The sequence below is a fragment of the Mastigoproctus giganteus genome, chromosome 9 (genome assembly GCF_048544385.1).
Source record: "Mastigoproctus giganteus isolate SK-2022 chromosome 9, ASM4854438v1, whole genome shotgun sequence".
NCBI lineage: Eukaryota > Metazoa > Arthropoda > Arachnida > Uropygi > Thelyphonidae > Mastigoproctus > Mastigoproctus giganteus.
Window position 1 is genome coordinate 94,851,647 of NC_143583.1, and position 24,987 is coordinate 94,876,633.

The 24,987-nt window shown below is 35.2% G+C and overlaps 1 protein-coding gene across 1 annotated transcript in view; it reads left to right on the top strand.

Moving 5' to 3' along the window:
* LOC150080557 (tetratricopeptide repeat protein 28) overlaps positions 1-24,987 on the top strand; it is a 305,395-nt gene that overhangs the window by 275,087 nt on the left and 5,321 nt on the right. Inside the window, exons 20-22 of the mRNA XM_090380734.1 lie at positions 2,313-2,389; positions 5,600-5,717; positions 19,607-19,714. Of these exons, the coding sequence (XP_090236860.1) occupies positions 2,313-2,389; positions 5,600-5,717; positions 19,607-19,714 (303 nt within the window). The remainder of the gene's footprint in view (positions 1-2,312; positions 2,390-5,599; positions 5,718-19,606; positions 19,715-24,987) is intronic.

Sequence of the window (24,987 nt, forward strand, 5' to 3'; positions counted from 1 at the left end):
AAACAAGCTGGTAGCAGCAGTGTCATGCTTTGGGCAATGTTCTGCTGGGATACCCTGGGTTCAGTCATTCATGTGCCGAGCACTCTGAATTCTACCACCTACCTAAACAGCATTGCTGACCAGGTACACCCTTTCATGACAATGGTTTCCCCCTCTGGCTGTGCCATCTTTCAGTAGGATAATGTGCCATGCCACACTGTCCGGATTGTTCGAGACTGGTTTGCGGAACATGAGGAAGACTTCCAGGTATTGCCCTGGCCCTCAAATTCCCCAGACATCAATCCCATCGAGCATCTGTAGTTTGTGTTGGAACAGCAACTCCTATCTGCATCGTCTCAACCACTGACCTTACAGGAGTTAAAGGATCTGCTGGTTACGTGTTGGTACCAGATACCACAAGACACATTTAGAAATCTTGTAGCATCTATGCCTCGCTGGGTAAGAGCTGTTTTGGCTGTACGTGGAGGACCAACATCATTTTAGGTAGGTGGTCATAATGATTTGCCTCTTCAGTGTATATGTCATCAAGTAAAACTTTCATTGGTCAGTTATTAAACAATACAGTGATACAGTAAACCCTTGCTATTCTGGTTACACTTAATAGGATCGAAATATGAAAAATTCTGTTCACAGTTGAGTACTTTGAAAAACTAATGCTAATCTAGCTGAACTGTATACCTTCCTTAAATAAATACACTTATATGAATTCCTCTGATGCCAAACTGGTATAAATTATTATATAATTAGAGAATGATAATATAGGAACTGGCACATTTTGGCCTCAGCTGCCCTTGGCCCTTAAACACCAATACCAATACCAATCCTTTGAAAAACACGCTGGATTTAGGAAGGCAGATGGGTAACTCCCACTGTGTGCTGATTGAATGTACACAGAGAGATGGAACATAATGGAGATGGAACTTAAAAGAGATGGAACATAAAAGAGAGATGGAACAGACAATGTAATACATTGTCTTTGTGTTATTAGTATCGTTGTTGACTCTTGAGTCGGACAGATGTTATTGCTTATATCACTTCACATGCTTACTTCTTTATATGCATATACATACATACTTCTTTATATGCATATACAATATGTACATAAGTTACCATATTTTATATAATTATGGGTTATAAAGAATTAAAAAGTGAGATAAAAAAGAAAACATAATACTTTAACTATCATTAACAAGCTCAAAGTGATAAAACGATTTGAATGTGTTCCTGGAAATAAAAAATTGCTGAAGAATTTGGTTTTGGCCAACAGGCCGTATCAGATATTCAAATCAGAAAGAGTCTATAAAGACATTTCCTTTAAAATTCGATGTGGGGTGTGATAAAAGCAGTCTATCAAATAGACTGACATAAGAAGAAGACTAGAAGAAGTTGTATTTAAATGGTATTCACAGCAACAAACAAGTGGCATTGGCGTGCGACGCCAGTGGCACCTGGTAAATATATAAGACAATACATATACACCACCTGATAAATATATAAGAAGACAAAAACTATAAAAAGGCAATAAATGTATTGCCTTTTTATAGTTTTTAAATAAAGGCCCTGCAGTTATTTTTTTTTTAAATTAATTTCATCAGCACTACCTATATCATAAATTTTCCATTTATTTGTATTCTAAGGTTTTTTTTTTTTTTTTTTTGTCTTTTAGGGCTATCTTTTGCTTCACTAATAACCCCAGGGGCTGGCCCTATGTGTTTGGCACACCCAGTGTCCTGAGCTGGATGTCATCATTCTTCTCTCTCTCTCTCTCTCTCTCTCTCTCTCTCTCTCTCTCTTTCTCACACAGAGTAACTCAGAAATTTTTTTTTGGCTGGTGCAGCATAAGCCTCAGTCTTCCTTGCACCATATGGCTAATAATAAAATAATAATTTGGATTATTATCGCTTAATCTGGAAGACCTCTTCCCCCAAATTACTTCGGAAATTAACCAATGAGAGTTTTACTGGTTGATATATATTTGTTTATGTCAGGCTTAAGGTTAAAGGTAACAGAAAATAGCTACTTTTTATTGTTAAGTGTTTAAAGAAAAGGTATTCAAAGTTTCACTCAAATTGGTCATGTATTCTTAGTGCCACATGAAAGGTTATTAAATTTAACAGTGGGATAGTTGCTCTCTCCAAATGCTTACAGTTAAGAAAGTTAATTTAATTTTTTATAAAGTCTTTTTGTTTGAATTTAATTTAAAATAGTATAGTATTTTGTTTAAATAATGGAACTGATATTTATGTTTCAAGTTTTTTTTTTTTTTTTTTTCCCCCATTCTCAGTTTGGAATCTTTTTCTTTATTTTATTAGGTCTTTCAGGTGTTTCTCTTAGTGCCATAACCAAACTACTCTCTAGTCCAGAATATGCTGATGACATTATTCAGCTGGTAAGTATTTATGCAACATGTTTTCCTTTAATAATTTATATAGTAGGATATACGGTAAACCCCCGCTATTCGTGGGGGTCACGTTTCTGAGAAATGCCACGAATACCGAAAACGTGAATACTGAGTTATGGCTCCCATAGTAATAAAGGGGTTCCGTTCCAAAGTATGAAATTTATAAGAAAAACTAGTCTAAAATTTTGTATATGTATGTATTATATGTACCTTCATAATATGACTATGTACATAGACAGTACATAGTGAAATGCAAGCATATAGCATCGAAATGAAAATAAGAAACAATTTAATATTAAATTTAATATTTTATTTCCAGTGCTATCACCAGTTTCGCTAAAGTGTTGATAAAGGAGTTTTGCCTTTTTCACGAATGATGAGTGAACTTAATGGAATTTTATTTTGAGTTCAGTCTTCTAACCACAGATTTAAAGCTTTTTCCATTTTTTTCTAATTTAGCATCATGAGTTACAGAGCAAATTTTTTAAGCAATTAGCGCGTTTTCACGGACACTACGGCGGATTTTTTCTTCCAATTTTTTGATTGATCGTACTGTTGACTCATTGATTTTATAATATTTTGCCACTGAGGAGACACTTTCACCATTAGAAATTTTGTCTAATAACTGAATTTTATTTTCTAATGTCATCACCTTCTTTGATCTTTTCGCATTTCCCTTGTTATTCGTAGCCATATTTTTGTACAGGTTAGAAAGAACTTGTCCACAAGAAAGTCACTTTCTTCCGTTAACACACACACTCGAAAAAGTCTGTTTTACACTGCAAAACGGTCAATTTATCACTTTTGTTAGCATATCAATTTATAAATTGATAAATTTATTCAATTTATAAGCATATAAATTAAAAGCAAACGACGAAACCTTCCATGACATGCGCATAACACATACCGAACAAGGATTAGCGAGAAACATCCATGCTCGCGATTTTGTCACCCCTCTCCCCCCACCCACTGAGCACTGTTTTGACCGGGAAAGATAATTTTAGCCATGCCCATGTTTTTTTATGGCGGAAAATGTTCACAGCACTTTAAAATTCACATTTTTTTTTTAGGTTTCATTTTATATTAAATCAGCGACCGCGAATAGCGGGGTTCTACTGTATGTGCATTTTTATTTAAGTGCCCTAGGGCTTGTGCTGACTTGTAATTAACAAATTTAGCTAACTTGAGAAATGTTTATCCCATCTGTAGATATTTTATGCAGCATATTCAAATTCTGTATCTTCTCTCTCAGAATGGCACAATGTTTTATGATATTCCTATAATGTCAGCATATGATGAATTAACCATTACTTCAAATTTATTTACTATTTCCTAGTGCATTAGTGTATAAGCAAGTACATATCTATCTGTCTATTTGTTTTTTTTTTTTTTTATGAAAACCCCAAACACGAAAGGTATCAAAACCTATAGTACTTAGTACCGTGCATGGGTTGAAGGAGAAGTATGAGGGGAGGGGGATGCCGGAAACTTTGCTCTAGAGACTAAACATGGGTTTCACCACTTCAAGCCTCCAATAAGCAAAGTGGTGGTATTTCACCAGTTGACGAAAGTCATCTACCACCTTACTGTATGGAGCATTCTGGAGAAATACAAGCCTCGTGGATGTAACTACCAATGGCATTCCAGCGATGACAGGCAAAGTCAAAGGATTTGTATCAACACTAGAAGAAAAACTGAAGGACGATTCAGTCCTTCAGTTTTTCTTCTAGTGTTGCAATCTTTCCACTGCATTATTCATCAGCAGGTTCTGTGTTTGAAAATACTGAAAATGGACTATGTGCTCAAGACTGTGAATTTCATCTGGTCTCCAGAGGACTGAATCACCGCCAGTCTGCCCTCCTTCTTAAGGACTTGGAAAGTGAATTTGAAGGGCTGCCATACTACCCATAGGCTTGTTGGTTATCTTGCCATAATATACTAAAGAGGTTTTTTTTTTTTAGTTTTGGAAAAAATAACACTGTTTCTAGAAATGAAAGGTTAGGATGTATCGGTTCTGAAGGATTGTGCTCTTAGTAATCCCAACACACTCCAGCAGGCCTTGTAACCTTCAGTCTTCTAGGCTCCATTCAAAAGAGGGCAGTTAAATTAATTAATGACCCATCTTTTATGAAGTCTCTACACTCTGTCACATAGATGTTCTATTTCTGCTACATGCCTTTTCTATGGACATTGTTTTTCTGAATTGGCTTCTAAAATTCTCTCCCCTCTCTCTTCCAAACCAGCCCAAACACATGCCACAACCAATCAGCATCCTTTTATGTCTGACTTCAAACTCACAGAACAAACTTTTCTTCTTCCTCATTTATTCCTTCAACATCTGCTTTCTGGAACAGCCCCATTTACATATATTTCCTGAAAATTACCATCTACAGAAATTCAAGTCTAATATCAACAAGTATCTTCTTTCATCTTAACCTTCAACCCGCACATAGTAAGTAGTATAGGTTCTAATACTGTTCACGTTTGGAGTTTCATATAAAAAAAAAAAAAAAAAAAACCTTTTCAGATTACTCCATAGTCTCAATAGATTCAATTTCACTTCTGTTTATGGTTACCATTAAGTTATTAGTCTGTATCTCCCTCATAATACAGCAGTTTTCTGAACCACTTAACACTGTCTTGTTATTATTAGTAGGTAATGATTTATTTCATGTAAGGAAAACTTTCTTTAAAATTAAAGATAGCAGCTTTTTTCACTCAGAACACAAAATAATCAAAAAAGGAAAGTTAAAATTAATCATTGTATCTGCAATTGTACTCAATATCACTGTAATAAATTTGCATGCGACTCCTTTGATATGTACAAGCTCACTAATTTGTCTCACTTTTTTGTTAATTTAGAATAGATGTATAAGGAAAATTTCTGATAAATCCAGAAAATTTCATATTACAATTTTTTCTTTCTTATGTTAACTAAAAACTAATTTTTACAGATTACCTCTTGAATTCAATCAAGAAAAATGGCTCTTCAATTTTTCCTATTAAAGTTATTAGAATATATGAATATATAAAATGTTTTATTATTCAATTATTTTGTATCAGTTGATTCTGGGAATATTAACTTTTTGAATTAAAACTGTTTATTACACCATTTTTATAATTTAGTCAGCTTTCTCTTTATTAATTGTTTTGGAAACAATATTGAACAATCATAAATTGAACTTATTTTTCTTGCAGATGCGTCAAGTGATGTCGCAGTTCCTACAAAAAGATCAGGAAACAGACAGCATTGAATGTCCAGTTAGTGTACGCCTATGGAGTGTTCCTGGTTGTCATGAATTACTAGCATCACTAGGTTAGTGATACATACAGGTTGTCAGTTAGTTTTTAAAGAGTAAAGATAGAACAAAGGATTATTGATAAATATCATTTTCCTTTCTGTTTTCTTTTTGGTCCCATACTAGATGAGTAGGTTCTATTTTTCAAAGTAGCATTTTTCATTAAATGTACACTGAACACTTGTGTTTTGTGTGTTTCTTTCTTTCTTTTTTTTTTTTTTTGTTAAAATAATTATAGTCAGTTTTTAGATATATATATATTATATATATGTAATATCAATGTTATATAATTAATTCCATTCAGTTGCCTAAAATATCAAGATCTAAGAAGTGAGATTAAAGTGTGTGTGTGCATACATGCACCTGTTCTTTTGGTTTTCTAAATTTAATTAATTTTCACTGTCTCTACACTCCATCCTCTTGCTATATTATCTTTATAGTTTTATTTCTTTGGTACTATTACTTTTATATATATTCCAGTAGAATCAGTGTCTGCAGCTCTTGCATGCTGTTTCATTGTGTTTTTAATGTATACTTTTCACCCAGTTCTCATACATCTTGTGTATGAGAACTGGTATATTGGTAAATTCATATATTTTTCATAATTTATATATATACCTACTTTTATACTGCATTTTTATTCAGAAAAAAAAATACTATGTATATATCTTGTAGACATAATTAATTTTATAGTTGTAAAAATTTATTCGTATAGAAATTTTTTTCTTTATAACATTTTTTTTTTTTTATATTTGACCACAGTTCATTTATACAGGAATTTAAAAATTGAATGATTTGAAAAGTTATACATTAATGGATTCTCAATATTTTGATTTATTATCAGTTTTAGGTACCATTGGAATTGTGAATTCTGTTATGTACGGTTTTATTTTGTACAGATGACTTAAAGGACTTATAGTTGAGAAAATGAACATTCAGCACATTGTGTTCTGAAATTAGTTGTTGGCATTTAAGGGCATTAAGGAACTGAATTGAATCGAATTTTTATGATTGTAAGAATGCTCAAAAACTTTAATATTTTCCCTTTCTGTAAAGCAAGTGAAATATATTGCTGTGTCAATGATACTTGTCCATGTTTAGGTTTGCATATACAGGGTGTTTCAAAATTATGTATACACACTATAAAAATTTATATTTAATGAACGATATATACAAATGTAAATTTTTTTTGATACATTGTAGACAAAAAAACAATTTTTTTTTACAACAATAAAACTTTAATTGTTCAAAATGCCCTCCATCAGCATGAATGCATGAGCTGCATCCGTCTTCAACAGATCTATATACTGAAATGCACAAATCAGATAAAATGCTTTCTGCTTCTTGTTGAATTGAATTTTTTAATTCCTTCATCATTCTAAAAGCACTTGTATGGTTTAAACCTAGCTCTTGTGAACTAGTTGATTTTCTTGGGGTGCACAAGATTGCATTTTTTACAGCTTCAATGTTTTCATTACTTCTTGATGTCCTCTTCCTGTCACATGCTAAGCTATTGATATTCTGAGTGGTTCCATGCTCCTCAAATTTATCCCACAAATGAATAATTGTTATTTTCATATTTCCAATACCATTTTATAATTGCATTTCTTTCTTTAAAACTTAATTGGGTACTCCATCGTTTTAGAGGTATAAAGCAAAAATTTAAATTATTGTAAAAAAATTGTTGACAATACGTACTGTTAACCTATATATATACAAAGGGTACTAGGAAAGTTTTGCAATACAGCTTTGTTTATTTAATTTTTTCAAAGTAATTTCCTCTACATTCAATACACCTCTCCATCCTCCGAAACCAATCTTTAAACCAGTTCTGCCAAGTTTCACTAGGGAGTAAAGCACACTCGTTGTCCCAAGCCCGTAGAAGGTCCTCATCACTGGAAAACCGCCTCCCTTTTAGCTTCATTTTCACATGCGGGAACAGTGCAAAGTCGCAGGGAGCAAGGTCTGGACTGTAGGGAGGGTGCTTGAGAAGTTTCAGTCCTGTCGTGGTCAAATATTCGGTGCAGGCTTTGGCACAGTGAGCTGGAGCATTTTCGTGATGGAGGTACCAGGTGTCCATTCTTGACTTTGGCCGCAGGTTCTTCATAGATCCAATGACTTTAGGCAGGCATTGTTGAGTATACCACTTAGCTGTGACTGTCTTCTGCGTGTCCAAAACGACACGTTCCACAATTCCACGCGATTTGAAAAATACAGCTATCATTTTCTTCTTTACCGATTGGGATTTTCTGACAATTACGGGTGTGTCGTCATCATCAAAGACCCAAACTTTGTTTTAAGCCTTGGTCGGCAGATCGTAATAGTACAGCCAAGTCTCGTCACCTGTCACGATGTTGTTCACATACCGAGATTGTCCCTTATCAAACTTTTTTAACATCTCCCGGCACCAAGTCACACGTCGTGTCATCTGCTCTTCAGTCAGTTGATGCGGCACCCAGAGAGAACAAAGTTTCTTCACGTGCAAATGATCTTGCAGAATCGAACGAATTGCTGGTGCATTTAGGCCCAAAGTATCCTCTATCTGTTGGTAGGTCACTCGCCTGTTTTCGTCAAGCATTTTCCTCACAGCAGTAACGTTTTCCTCCGTAACTGACGTTCGTGGCCTTCCCGGCCTCTCAGAATCTTCCAGAGTGAAATTTCCCCTTTGGAATTCTCTATACCACTTGAATATCGTTGTACGATGTGGACAATCATCATCTAGTGCAAGAGTCATTTCTTCTAAGCACTGGTCTATGGTTAAACCACGCACGAAATTATACTGCAAAACTGTCCTTATCTCATTTCGTGACCACGATGCCATCGCAAGCACTTTACACTCTCACTACTAATGAATAACTGAGCCCATCGACTTGGCGTGGCGGCTACTATGCACGTATGAACATGTCTCAACATGCAGCAACAAGCAGCTTCCTGTGATTCATTGTTGCGTCATATTGCAAAACTTTCCTAGTACCCTTTGTATATATATACAGGGTGTTTCAAAATTATGTATACACACTTCTTCTTCAGCAGTCTGACCGCTGAAGAAGAAGGCTGGAGCCTTTGAAAGCTATGGTTTTTTATCGCTTTTAACTTAGTATATTTTAATGCATTTTATCGTTCATAATGTAGCAGATTTTAATATTTTATATGTATAGTTTATCATAAAGTTAAATTTATTGTAAATACAGGTTATTATAATTTATTATAAACTCAGTTATTAAAAGTCCAGTTTCCTTTGTTTTTATTTCCACGCAAGGTTGGTGCAAAACACTAAAATTCACATTATGGCCCCTAGTTCGTGAATTCTTTATAACTAAGAATTCCATCTTCATTCATTTTGCTAATCCCTCTCAGAATTTTATAAACCTCGATCAGATCACATCTGAGGTGCCTGGTTGCCAAGCTCTGGTAGCCCACATAATTGGAGTCTTTCCTCATATAGTCATCTTTTTGCCAATCTCACCATTCGAGTTTCCCGTCTTTGGACCCTTTCAAGAAGCTCAGTCTTTTTTCAGTTGAGATTTCCATACTTGAACATAGTATTCCAAATGTCATCTTGCAATTGTCTTATACAGTGGGACTATGACCTCTCTATCTATACAGGATAACGTTCAATAAATCATCGATAGAACATGATGGGCTTTCCTGGAAAGCCTATTGACACTATTCAGAAAACTTCATATCTACCCATATTGTAACTCCCAGATCCCTTCCTCCTCTGCTGTTTTTAATTCAACCCCACCAAGTGTATCATTTATTTGGGAGTACTATTTCTCAAGTGTAAGACCTTGCATTTAGCAGCATTAAAACATAGCTGCCACTTCTCTGACCATCTATGAAGTTTGTTCACGTCATCCTGAAGGAGCGCTGCTTGGCACTGATCATTAAGGACTCTGCTAATCTTTACATCATCTGCAAATTTTGACATCACTACTTCTATCCCTTCGTCGATGTCATTTATGAAAATGAGAAACAGTGGTCCAAAAACTGATTCTTGAGGGACCCCATTCCTGGCATTATTATTATTATTATTAATAGCCATATGATGAAGGAAGCCTGAGGCTTATGCTGCACCAGGAAAAAAAAAGTTCCTGAGAGAGAGAGAGAGAGAGTGAGAGAGAAAGAAAGAGACACACACACACACACACACACACACACACACACACACACACACACACACACACACACACACACACACACAAGTAGAAGGGAATCACCAAGAAAGAGAAGAATGATGATATCCAGCTCAGGACCCTGGGTGTGCCAAGCCCATACTCACCAGATGTGAGCTCCCAGGGTTCTGAAGAATATCCATTAATCACAACCTTCTGCCTGCAGCCACCCAGTAATCCATTTTAGAATCTTGCTAGTAATTCTAACCTGTTCAAGCTTATAGAGTAACCTCTCACGAGGGACTGAGTCAAATGCTTTGCTAAAATCCAAATAAACTATGTCGAAATTGTTCCCTAAATCCAGCTCATTAGTAACTGTATCAAAATAGCCACTAAGTTAATTAAACATGATTTTCCCTTAACAAATCCATGTTGTATGTGCTTCAGAATGCATAGCGATCTAAATGTCCCTGGATTCCACTCTTAATCATTGCCTCTAAGGTTTTTTCCTACTTGAAGTCAGTCTGAAGTCAGACTAACTGGTCTGTAGATACCAACTTCACTCTTAGAACCACTTTTATTTATTGGCAATACATTGTCACTTCTCCAATTCCAAAGATGCCCTCATAATTAACTCTATGGTTCAATACACTTCCTTGCACTCTCCCTCAAAACTGCAGGGTATAGTAGATGTAACTGTATACAGTTACATCTGCTATTGATTATTCAGTTAGAATTAGAAAATTTTGAATCTTCATAAATGAGAGTTTTAAGAAAAATAGATGGCACTAACAGATGGAAACAATTGGCAAGACCACATTACAAATGAAAAAATAAGAAAAAATCTTGGGTAACAAATATTCATTCAAAGGTAAGTGAAGCAGACTTAAGATGGTATGGACATATAGAAAGGATGGGAAAAGATGTGCATAGCAAACATGAATGTTAATAGGCCTGGAGGTAGACAAAGAGGGAAGTGTCATCATTGGTCCAGTGTAATCAATGCATTACAGGAAAGAGTTAGATAGGACTAAAGGTCTAACAGGAAAGAGTTAGATAGGACTAAAGGTCTAACAGGAAAGAGTTAGATAGGACTAAAGGTCTAACAGGAAAGAGTTAGATAGGACTAAAGGTTTAACATGAAAGAGGATAGCATGGAGGAAAATAGTGAAAGAAAAGTTGATAGATAGTCCAGAAAGAGTGACTTGTACACTCACTGATATAACGGATTGAATGATCATTTTTTTTTCTATTAGAAAAATATTAAAATTACTTGTCACATTTGTATAATTTTATATTTTTATTTAACTGGATGTGAGACCCCTAGGAAACAAGGCCACAAGAGGTAGCTTTGTTCGTTTGTGACCAAATAGCTGAGGAACATTGATTCCCATACTCTCAAACTTTGAGAGTATGGTAATCAATGTGGCACTACTAGAATGATGACATCAAATACATCTCAGGCAGCAATTTATTAATTGCTGGAATAAGTTACCTTCATGGATGGCTGAGGCTGACAGCTTAGGGAAAGTCAAAGATCGGCTAAATAAAAAGAGGGAAACAGGTTGTTTATTTTCTTGTTTCATTTTTTTTGTTCCTCAGCAAAGAGGAACAAATACATCTCAGGCAGCAATTAATAAATTGCTGCCTGAGATGTATTTGATGTCATCATTCTAGTAGTGCCACATTGATTCCCATACTCTGCATAAAGGCACATAATTATGCTTTATGAGAAAAAGCAATGTACACATATCTTTGGTGAGTAACTGTTATCAGTAATCTTTTCGTCGATCCACTTACATTAACACATTTTATTTTTATTGGGGATTTGGGAGATAATGAGTATTTCCAAACATCCCGTATATATCAATGAGTATTTCCAAACATCCCGTATTTTCATGTTTACCTAAATTATATTGAGGTAAACTCCTCTTATTAATTTACTAATATGTCAGTAATGTATTTCCCCTCACAAAACACTTACTTTCTGAGCAGCTCTTTCACTGATATTTTGCATATTGAACATATTGGAAACACATTACTCATTATATGATATTTTTCAAGAATAAATCAGTGCATTGCATGTTATACTTCATCTGCCTATTTGTGTAATGCAGCCTTATTATTTCATATAATAACATACTAGATTTATAAAATGTTAAAACTTATTTTGAGTCTGCATTTCTGTAAATACAGTCATCCCTTGAGTTACAAGCTTTTCATTTTCATTTTTAATTTAACATGGCTGAACAACATGTACTACATCTCAGTTTAGGATACTCTAGGTCTTGTTTCTTTAACCTAGAGATTTCATCCGTATAGGAATAATTTTATGGACTTGATCTGCATAGCAAATATTGGCATCAGATTTGAGTAATCCAACCAAGGAAAAGAGGAATAGAAATCACACAGATCATCCCATCTTGCATTTTTGCTTTGCTAAACTACACAAGGCTAAGGAGGAAAAGAGAGAGAGAGTGTCCATTGGAGAATAACAGAGCTTAATTCCTCTCCAAATTGTGATCTGAAGGACCACTAATATTGACTGTGTACTTTGAATGGTTGTTGATGAGGAAAAGATTAAGAGTGTTGGGTTCATGTTTAAGATTGTTTAGTATTTTGGCAGGTAAGTGAACAAGCTGTGTTTGGTTATTAGTAATCACAAATGCCTTAGAATCTTGGCCAGCTAGGTCTGTGTAACTAAAAAGTTTGCTGAACGAGTTTAACTACTCATGATGCATTCAGCAGATAAACTAAAAGTAGAAGGAGAGCAGTATGGCATTAAGGGTAAGTTGCTACAATGGATAAAAGGATAGTTGAGTGGGAGAAGACAGAGTGGTAATCAATGGACACCGCTATTTGTGGACTAATTTTATTAGTAGATTCCCCCAGGGTTCAGTGTAGGGCCATTGTTTGTTTTCTGTATTTATCTATGATATCGATGAAGTTATATCACGCTTAATGTCCAAGTTTGCAGATGATACAAAGGTTGGCAGGGTTGTTAAAGACAGTATGCTACTGCAACAGGATCTAGAAAAGTTGGGCAGATGGGTTGAGAAGTGGCAACTGAAGTTTAACATTGACAGATGCAAAGTGGGCGCCTCCATAGCCAGGTGGGAAGGAGCAGCAGTGCGTAGCACACGCTTCTTGATTAGACTGGAGTTCGAGCCCGTCACCACCAAATACGGAGGATGCGGAAAGGTCAGGGAATGACCACCGCATATCCCGGAGCAATATGGCCTTAGTTGCTAATGCTCCTAAAACCAAAAAAACAACAACAACAAATGCAAACTACTGCATATGCTAATGTTGTATGAATTAACCCCAGAGAAATGCACCAACTGTGTAGTACTACACTCAGGATAGTGGAGAATGAAAAAGACTAGGGGTGGGGGGTAATTATGCAGTCAGATATGAAGTTTTCTGAGTAGTGCAGACAGGCTGCCAGAGCAAGTCATGAGGTCTTGTCAGTGATATACAGGAATTTTGCTAGCAGGGATAAGGAGGTAATTATCCCCTTGTATAAGGCAGTGGTCAGACTGTACCTTGAGTACTGCATACAGGTCTGGAGGCCTCATTTTAGGAAGGATGTAGAGTTGCTAGAACGAGTACAGAGAAAGGGAACAAAACTGGTGAGGGGGAACAGAGTGGTGCTCTTACCAAGAAAGGCTTAAGTTCATTGCAGCATCTAGAGACTAGGCACCTGCAAGGTGATCTGATTGAGGTGTATAAGGTCTTGAATGGTTTGAGCAGGCTCAATGCTGATGGAATTCTTCCTCTTGCTCAGATTATGAACCTGAGGAGATATAAACTCTAATTGAGGAAAGATAGTTGTAGAATAGATGTGTAGAAATTTTCCTTTAGTCAGCAGGTAGTTGATTACTGGAACAAACTTCCATCTGTTGTTATGGAAGTTGATAGCTTAAATAAATTCAAGGAAGAACTTGACCAACTTTTGGAGAAAATGGTTGGGTGAAATGGGATTTTTTTTTTTTTTTTTTTTTTTTGTGTGTGATGCTGTATAAGCTTTCTTTCTTGCATCATATGCCTATGCTAATGTTGTACGAATTAATGAAATTTTTGGACATGGCATACAAGCAACAAGAATGTACTCAGCACATTGACATAATGCAGCCTTTACAGTGATCCTGCATACACATACTAGAACGCCCTCCAATCTCTAGTTGATGGAGTAGAGGTAGTGTTCTTATTCACTAGGTGAGCTAGATGCCTTCTATAGAATTGCCAGTACATGCATTTGAAGAGGAACTGTGTTAGCATCTGGTCTGTGAATGCCGTCTTAATGCTCTACCCTTGAAATGTAAGGAATATTTGATATATTCCTTAACCATAACCTCAAAAGATATAACTCATACCAATAATACAAGAGAAGGGGGTTGCAAGTGCCTTGCTCTGGAGACTTAAATTGGGTGATGTAGATACTACACCTTGGCCTCTGCTTTCATTGGTTCTCACTGGGTGGTCACCTCCAGTATACTAAGTGCAGTGTTTCAGACCATGCACATGAGGAATATACCCAGGGTTACTAACAGTCTCACCATTGTGAAAGTGCAAGCAAAGGATTTGGTTGTTCAAGAGCAACTGGACTTCACTGAGATTCAGCCCACTTCATTCTTAAGTGGGACCTGAATATCCATTCCATAAGTGTTTTAGACTCCCAGATAGTAAGTTCCAGTTGTCCTAGCTGGAAGAATGGCTGTGATAAATAAGTCTCAGGAATCATTTGAGTATTTGACTGTGTTACACAATATCTCAGGCTTGATTTTCTAAAGTTATTTCACAACTTCTCCATAAATTAGTATTAGTATTTGCCACACAGTGCAAGAAAGCCATAGGCTTTTGCTGCACTGCCCAAAAAAAATTAATTAATTAAAATTGAAAATTTAAAAAAAAAAATGAAACAAGAAAATAAACAACCTGTTTCCCTCTTTTTATTTAGCCGATCTTTGACTTTCCCTAAGCTGTCAGCCTCAGCCATCCATGAAGGTAACTTATTCCAGCAATTAATAAATTGCTGGCAAAATGAAAACTTCCTGCAGTCCAGTCTAAATCTCCTTTTCATGTAATTTTAATTTATAACCTCTAGTTCTAAAATAATTTGTAACAGTGAAAATTTCACCTTCTTTCATTTTGCTGCTTCCTCTCAAAACCTAATAGACCTTAATCAGAGGTCTGGTTGCCCTACTCTGTAGCCAATATATTCAGAGTCCATCATATGTGTGCCTTTTTGAATATCTTACTGATGAGTTGCCCTTCTTTAGACTTTCAAGTAGCTCAATGTATTTTTTTTTTGGTACAGTCTTCATAACCCAGTATTCCAAGCATTGCCTTACAGTTGCCTTATACAGTGGGATAATGGTATCCTATCTATACAAGCAAATGTTCAATAAATCATCAATAGGATACCATGGACCCTCCTTGCCACCTGTCTACAACTGCTCAGAGAACTTCATAGCTGACTGTATCATAACTCCTAAATATGTTTCTTCCTCTACTCTTTTTAATTCAACCACACTTAGTGGGGCTGAGTTAAAATACGGTTTTTTGGGTTGCTATTCCTCAAGTATAAGACCTTACATTTTGCTGCATTAAAACGTAGCTACCACTTTTCTGATCATCTTGAAGCCTATCAGAGTCATCCTGAAGGAGAACTGCTAAGTATTGATTGTTAACTGTTTTTCCAATTTTGACATTATCTGCAAATTCTGGCATCCCATCCTCTATACTCTTTTTTTTTATTATTTCTTTTTATTTTTCATTTATGAAAATCAGAAACAACAATGACTCCAGAAACATTCCTTGTGAGACCCCTATTTTTGATGTTAGACCAATTTGAAGAGTAACCATTAGTAACAACCACTTTGCTTCCTGTCCTGCCACCATCCTGTGATCCATCTTAGAGCCTTGCCTGCGATTCTGTCTTTTTCCAGTTATGCAATAATTTCTCATTCAGGACTGAGTCAAATTCTGTGCTAGAATCCAAATATACAATGTTGAAATTATTTCTTACATCTAGCTTGTGAGTAATTGTATCAAAATAGCTATTCACATCAGTTAAATATGATTTTCCCTTAACAAAACCATTTTGTGCATCTTTCAGAATTCTATTTCTATCTAAATGTCCCTGTATTGCATTCTTTGTCATTGCCTCCATGATTTTCTGTACCACTGAGGTCAGACTAAGTGATCTATATTTGCCTACTTCACTCTTAGATCCACTTCTATATATCGGTGATACATTGGAACTTCTCCTGAGTGCAACAGTGTCCTCATAATAGTTCAATGCACACTCTTGCCACCTCCTTCAAAATTACTGGGTATATGTTGTCAACTCCAGGAGCCTTACTTGCCTTTAGGATTGAAAATTTTTCTAGTAAGTAGTCATCTGTGATGTCAATGTTGCCTTTTCCTGCTGTTCAACTTCACTTACAGCCTCTCCTCACTATGCAGTGTCTTTTGTCAGTAAATATAAATCTAAATTACCAGTTAATATAGTTGAAGACTGCTGTAAATTGGTTTATTCTTTTTCTTTCTGTCTTTAAAAAAAACAGCCTATGTATATAAAACAGTCTAAAGATGGGGCAAGGTACCCGAACATTACCTCAATGTATAGTGATTTAATTAATAGCTAAATAAACCATCTTGATATTCACATAGTATAAAATTGGTCATTATAGAAATCTAGATTCTTAATTACCTGTTTAATTCATCAGCAACATCAGGTGGGTTATCTAAGATTTTTCTAAACATTTCCTAGTTCATTTCACAAATATATACGTGGTCTCACTTCTAATCTCAGTGATGTCCATTTCCACTTACAGTCTGCCAAACCCCCATGTACTTTTTCTGACAGAATCTCAGTTATCGGTTAATTCAACCACTGTCATCTCAGTTGCCCAAATTATTCGGTGTATGATTCCTTTTGCCTCAAAGGTGGTATGTGTACATATGTCTGTTCTGATATTCCCTGTCAGAGACTTGATAATTTGGAATCTCCTCTTTTTGATCTTCTCTGGTTTAAAATCTCTACTTCATTCTGTCAAATTAATCTGTTCTCCTACACCGTTCTCCCAACTCCACTAATCACTTGGAACTCTTTGACGTCCTCTCTTTGCAACTTGACTTTCTCCAGTCCAACTTTCCTAACAAGTGAGGTAATTTTCCTTGGTGATTTTAATGTTCTCAACTCCAGCTGACTCCGTTTTCTAGTCACACAGACCCAGCTGGTCGAGATGCTGAGACTTTTGCAATTACTAATGACCTCGTGCAAATTGTTCATTTACCTACCAGAATGTCAGACAATCCTAACCATACAGCCAACACACTTGATCTTTTTCTCACAAACAACCCTTCTAAGTACATGGTTGAAGTGAGTGGTCCTTTAGGCACCTCAGGTCACAACTTGATTGTCTCTTCTCCAATGGAGCCTTTATCTCATAGATATTCCCAACCTCGTGTTGTTTGGCATTACAAGAATGCAAAATAGGATGACCTGCAAGATTTCTTTTCTTTTCCATGGTCGGATTGCTGTTTCAAAACTTCTGATGTCAACGTTTGTTCAGATCGTGTCAGTGAAATAATTCTTGTAGGAATGGAATCCTTTATTCCACATTTCACCTTAAAATCTTGTCCTTTACTAAACCAGATTAATAGCTTAACTAGAGCCACAGGGAGAGGTGAAAGTGATTCTTGCACTGCTACTATTGGTAACATGCAGCAGCCTGGAAAGCAAGGTATCTGTGACTTTAGAAGCTACTAGCCTTTTCGTACTAACAAAGAAATACTGTTCAAGGCTCAGACATAAACGGATGTCAGATGAACTATTGAGACACATAGCAGAACAGAAAAGTGCGTGGGATGCATATAAATTTTCAGGTAATACAGAAGCCTATGATAGATATAAATTAGTCTGTAATCAAGTTGCAAGGGAGGCCAGGCAAGCCAAGAAAGATTATGAGAAGTCTCTGGCAAAGAATGCAAAGAAAAACAGCAACAACATCTATGTGTATATTAACAGTAGGAGGAAGGGGTTAAATCACATTGGAACACTTGATGATAATTATGAGAGCATTCTTCCCCTGAATCCAAGGATGCTCTCATAATTATGGCTAAGGGTTTACTTATCTCCTTTGCTGCCTCCCTTAATATAATTGGATAGACTCCATCTAACCCAGGCCCAGTGGACTGGAGATGTGTGAATGTATTCCCAATTCATAAAGGGGATTCAAAAGACAACATGAGTAATTGCAGACTTGTCAGCTTAACTTCTCTTCCAGGGAAAATAATAGTCTCTGGTTAAAGAAGTAATGCAGGGCCATGTAGGCAGAGTGCAGTTATACTTCAGTCACAGTATGGGTTTGTTGAGGGGAATTCTTGTCTGACCAATTTGAGTGAATACTATGATACAGTCACAAAGGAAGTGGGGCATAAATTCAAGTTGAGGAAGGTTGGTTCCAGGATAGATGTGTGGAAGTTTGGCTTCAACCAGTGGGTTGGTTGATTGTAGTAACAGACTTCCACCTGTTGTTGTGGAAATGGATGAGCCGAATAAATTCAAGGAAGAACTAGACAAATTCTTGGAGGGTATGGATGGGTGAGCTGTGTAGGGGTGTTTTTTTTTTTTTTTTTTTTTGGCTCATGCTATATAAGCTTGCTTTCTTGCATTATTTGCCATTACTACCACCACTACTAAATCGACATCACTCATAATAATACTTGCTCACCCAGTCCATCTGTTTGTAGAGACTTTGCACAATTAGGTCTTACCTGGGCATTTTACATTTTTATTTTGATGACTGCCAGTTCTGCCTCTGAATTTTCAAATGGATTAATTTTTTACACTTCTAGAATTTCTTTTATCTGTTCTTATTCCATGATACTGGCCCTGATCAGTCATTTTGTGCATTCTTGCTTAGTAGCTTATGTGCCATAAAAATCCAAAGGAACTCAGTCATCATATTCTCAACTAGTATGATCCCTCTTAAGATATTCCCCAGAAATGATTTCTAGGTAATTGTTTGTTGTACCATAATGGAATTAAAAATCTCACTAGGTTTAATTTTGTTGTTCGGGTGGTCTACATGTTAGAGGAATGTAAAGGGTCATTTAGTTTTATAAATGCTAGTTTTAGTTGCATTGTATAGAAGGAAAGACTTGGATATGGAAAAACAAATCAATGACACAGACCCACCATTGTTTAATGAAGGCAGTGCTTTGATGGAATATACTGGGATCCCTGATACCTATGAGTCTAAACAGTAGAGCCTACTTAAACATTATTAGAACCAGGTGCATCTTGTTATGGTAGTGATCTGCTTCCTTGGAATAGTAGTTACAATAGGATAATGTAACATGCCATGAAGTCTATATCACACATCAGGAATTACAAGAACATAATACTGACTTCTCCCTGCTTCCCAGCCCACACAGTCCAAGATCTCAATCCTGTAGAGCATTTTTTTTTGAGTGAGGTATATATTATAATATGCTCCACCGAAATATTAGAACAGAATCTCAGTAACTTGTAGAACCTTCACACTCCTAATCCAGCCATGTGAAGTTTGAAATTGACATAGTATGGAGTCCAAGTTGTTACGGTATATGAGGATAGTTTGCATCCTCTTTGACAGTATAATTTGTTGTTATATTTGGAATGTATAAGTATTAAAAGAAGAATTTTAAAAATATTACAAATATATCATTTAGAAGTGAAAGTACAGGTGTTTAGATAGTGTTTGTTTTCTTTTTAAAATCAAAATTTTACTTTGTAGGATTTGATTTGATGGAAGTTGGCAGGGATGAAGTTACTCTAAGAATGGGGAAGCAAGCTAACAGAAGAATTATACAATTTGCTCTACAGGCCTTACTTGCTGTTTTTGGTAAGTTGTTCTTTCCTTTAATGCATTTATTAATATGCATATACAGGGTGGTTCTAGTTAAAATGCCTTACTTTTTGTCACATATAGATGGAAATGGGGAAAAAAAAATAATAAGAATAATAATAATAAAAAATTAATTCCAGGAAGTGCTGTCAAGGTGAAATTTACTTTTCCCTGTTATACAGTGAATAAATTCAACTGTTTATTTAGAATAAAATTACTATTTAACAAGCCTATTCAGATTACAGTGTGGTACACTACACATTTCACATGTTATATTGATTAAATTGTTTACTAGGGTGTCTATAGAGGCCAACAGTATGATGAGAGTGTAGAACTGCATTTAATTGTTGCCTGCAACAGTTGTGGAATGTTTACAACATGTCTTGCAGTGATAGCCATAAAGCCCACCAGAATTTGAATGTTTTCTTTGTAAATTCTGCTTTGAGATAACTTCCCAACCAGGAATCACATGTATCAACCAAGCTGACCAAGCAATTAGGATATAGCAGAAAATTGTATTTCTTGTATTATGGTTATGAATAATATGCTGGGTATTGAGTTCTCAGTAATGTACATTTACAGTACTTCCCATGTGGCAGTGAGCTCAAACCATGAAAGAGCAGGATTTGATGAAAAAAATTAGTGGAGAAACTGAGCCATACAATAACATATTGAGAATTTAGTGGGAGTTCTTGGACTTGATGTAGCTAAGCTTGCAGACTTTCTTGACAAGGTAGCAGCAGTAATATCTGGATTTCTGAGAGGTGACCATCACCATATGTGAAAATTATGAATTTTCACATATGGTGATGACATTGCCTTTAAGCTAGAAATGCTTAAAGCTAGTTTGCATAATGTTCCTAATCAAGAATTGAAGAGCACTGTATATATGGTGTTAGCTGTTGCAACACCATAGGATGAAACACTTCAGTATTTCTTCATGTGGTATTACTTTTTGGAACAAAATTTTTCCACGCTTTTCATATCCACATGATTTGGCTTATCTTGTACGAGCAATATTTCTTAGCACTTTGGAAACAATTCATAGTGGGATACAAATATGCATTAACAAATATTTCAGCAGTGCAGGCAGTTTTCTCTTGAATTAATACAAATTCAACAGAAAACTGTCTGAGCTGTTGTCTTTTTAGTTTTTGCATTGTTTCACTATTAAAAAAATAAAAAATAATCATGACATGCATGCTCAGTTATAATAAGAATATAATGTCAGTATGTATGAGCAGCTGCCATTAAGTTCTGAAATAAAATTCTTTCTTTAAATGTAATGGCAGTATTTGTAAACATAAAATAAATATATACTTTATGAATATTGCCTTACTGACAAACTATTTAAAATAGAAAAAAAGGGAGTTGTGCAGAAGTTTGATTTTTGTAGATGGGTTCTGTCACTGGGAACTGCTGATGTGGCTAAGTTTACAGACCTCCTCAACAGTGTAATAGCAATGTCTGACGATTCAGAGTTAATAACAGGTGCCACATGCACTATGGCACTAGAATTTTCTAGTGCCACTGTACTTGGTGTACTGATATGAACTAGGAACCTTCTTACTTGTGAATCCATGTGATAATCACTAGACCATTGCCATCCCTCATCTTTTGTCAACAGATTGGGTATGATGTCTAAGATTTTAGCTGTCTTGGAGGATAAAGCAAGTAGTTCTTAGATGACTTCCACAGTTTCCTCTGCGTGAAACACTGATATCTATATCAAATTTGAGTTGGAAACTCTGGATATATATATATATATATATATATACATCTTAAATTATAAGAGGAAACCTCATACCTTTTTAGTAGGACTGTTAATCTCTCAACACTGGTGCCTCCATAGCCAGGTGGGCAGGAGCAGCAGTGTGTAGCACATGCTTCTTGATTAGACCTGGGTTCAAGCCCGTGCCCACCAAATACGGAGGATGCAGAAAGGTCAGGGAATGACCACCGCATATCCCCAGAGCAATATGGCCTTAGTTGCTAATGCTCCTAAAAACCAAATAACAAACAAACAACTCTCAACACTCAATCGCGAATGATAATATGGTGTAGGGGGAATAGTACAAGACAAGGCGAAGGGGTAGAGGGTCTACAGCGTATAATTTCGGAGAGGCTAACACGACATAACACAACAGAATCTTGTGTAACACATACAGAAGAGAATATTACCAACCATGGTGTGGTCAATTTATCTTCTTATGAATTGTCTATTCCACAAATTAATCTTTTAAGTAAGGGGCCCAATTATAATTTACCTCCCAGACATCTTCCTAAAAAGCAAACAGTTATTGAATTCGAATTTGGATTAAAGAACACTAAAAATAAGGAAGGGTTTATACAGCAGATCAATGGAATTATCAATCAGAATAGGGACCCGTATATACCTAGGTTATCAAAAGAAGAGAGCATTGGTCTCCAAAAATTACGACAGAACATCAATATTATTGTACAGAAAGCAAATAAGGGTGATACAGTTGTGGTCTTAAATAAAATTGATTATATAGGCAAACTTAGTAATATTATATCCAATAGTTCTACCTACTGGGTTGTAGAGAAAGCAGTGTTTGACAGCTTAATTAAACAATTTAATAGCAAGTTAACTGAGTACAGAAAAAAAAAGACTATTTCGATGGCCATTTTAAAATCCCTTAAAGCTAGGACTAATGCGGTATAAACTCTTTTCAGAAAGGGTTTAAAATAGGATATTCTATTTTAAAATAAAATAGGATATCCTATTAGACCAACCTATTGTTTCTTACAGAAATAGCTTTTTCATTGCTCGATGCATACCTTTGCAACATTATTAAAACTTTGCTTTTAACATTAAAGTTTAGTCTAAAGAATTCGGAGATGTTATTTAACCAATTAAAAGAAAAAATGCTAAATGGAGATGAGGAATTATTCTCTTTAGATGTTGTTTCCTTGTACACCAATGTACATGTAGAATTGACACAATGTGGGACCTTATCCACGATCAGACAATTTGTTTAAAAATGTCAAATTTACCCAGTAATGAAATATTTTGACTAAATTCCTTTTACAAACCAATTATATTAATTTCCAAGATAAAATATACAAGTAGATATTCAGGTTACCAATGGGGCTTAGCTTGAGTAAATTGGTTGTTGAAATTTATCTGAATAAGGTCGAGCAGGTATACTTAATGCCATGTCTCCCAAATATAATGTTCTCTGGTAGATATATCTTGATGATATCTTAATAATTACTAATAAAGGTCCTGGATACATTTAATAACATTCATACTCAACTTAAGTTCACTCTAGAAATGAAATCAAGCAGCACAAATCCATAAATTTTCTTAATTTTACTTTAATCAGGGTTAATGAAAATATATTTTTTTAAATTTATAGGAAGCCAACAAATACTGGGAAATTTTTGCACCATTCGAGCTACCATCCTTTCACATATAAAAGGAGCATTATTTTTAATCAGTTTCATAATGCATATAGATACAGCTCTACTCAAGAATCCTTATTGGATGAGCTTACGGAACTGACAAAAAGATTTTTAAATAGGGGTTATTCATTAGGTACCATTGTGCAGATTAGTCAACAGGCAAAATATAAATTGCAGACAGGTACAACAAATGACAGGGCGGATCATAAACATTTTATTAAAGTTCTGTATATAGAGCATTGGTATAGACAATTTATTAAATATTTAAGAACACTGAATTTAAGATTGTTGCGCCCATGAGTAAGCTCCATGCCATCTTGAAACATAGGGTGTATGTGCTTCCTACCATGGACGCTCACAATATTGTGATATTGAATGTTGATATTGAATACTGAACGAAAGATCAGTCCACCATCCAATCCTCATATAGAACTGCCAATGCAGGGGACTTGAATAATGGTGGTCCTAATGCAGCAAAAATTAAAAATAGGACAGATACAAGGACTCCAATGCAAAGCCACACCACTGACAAAAAGTAATCTTAACCAGATTATATAGATGAATAATAAACTGTAGATGGCAGCACGGGCGTAGCGTTAGCAAATCAGCCCACTACTGTTATGCGATATACATATATTTGAATAATGTTTGAAATAGTTGAAAACTGAATCTTTCATAATAAAAAATAAAAAGCTAAAGCAAACATCAGAGGCAGCAAAAAGATATTCCTCTACAAGATGCTTGAAATATAAAAAAAATTAGAATGATAATTAAATAAAAATAATGCCAGTAGCATGGCAAGACAGAAGAGCAAAAATAGTCAATATTAAACAACAATCAAACCAACATGGAGGGAAAAGAAGGGTAACAAGAGTAAAAATATTGTATCAGAAACTCTCCAAGATGGTGTCCATCAGAGGGGGGGGGTGCTGTTAAATTTCTATTTAATTGACATCCAAAATTTAATTGATTATTATTTTATTTTTGCATTTAGATTTTCTAAATTATCTCTCCAAGATAATTTAGAAAATTATCTTGAGAAAATTATCTTGGAGAGATAATTTACTACAATACTACTTCTGCTACAATATTTTTATTCTTGTTACCCTTCTCTTCCCTCCCTGTTGGTTTGATCGTTATATTTAATTTTGACTATTTTCGCTCTTCTGTCTTGCCATGCTACTGGCATTATTTTTATTTAATTATCATTCTAATTTTTTATATTTCAATCATCATTGTAGAGGAATATGCTTTTTGCTGCCTCTGATTGCTTTAGCTTTTTTTTTTAATTATGAAAGATTCAGTTTCAGCTATTTCAAACATTATTCAAATATACATATATATATATACAGTGCTTTTTTTGTAAAAAAAAATAGGTGCCGGTACTCATTCTTTGCTATCAGGAAAATTTGTAAATTAAAAGGATATGAAAAGTACCCTGAAAATTTTTTTTTCTCTTGATATTGTTACTTTAGTAGTAATGTTTTTAGAATAAGAACAACAAATTAAGTGTATTAACACACAGTTTATTAAGCATAAATTTATTATTCAAGTATTAATTGAAATGTGAGTAAAATAAGTAAAAAATAATAACGTAAGTAAAAATAATTTCATAATAAAGTTTTTGTAGAATATTCCAAATTTTTATTAAGTTCTCATCTGACACCCTATGCCAGTGGTTGGCAAACTTTTTTGAGTGAAGAGCCATTTTTGATCTAATTAAAAAAAGAGAGAGAGAGAATCCGAAGAGCCACACCTTAGCTCAAGCTGAGGTGCGGGGGGGGCGAGAGTTTTTTTAAGAAGTGGAATAGAGTGGGAAGGTGTTTATTAAAAAATATATA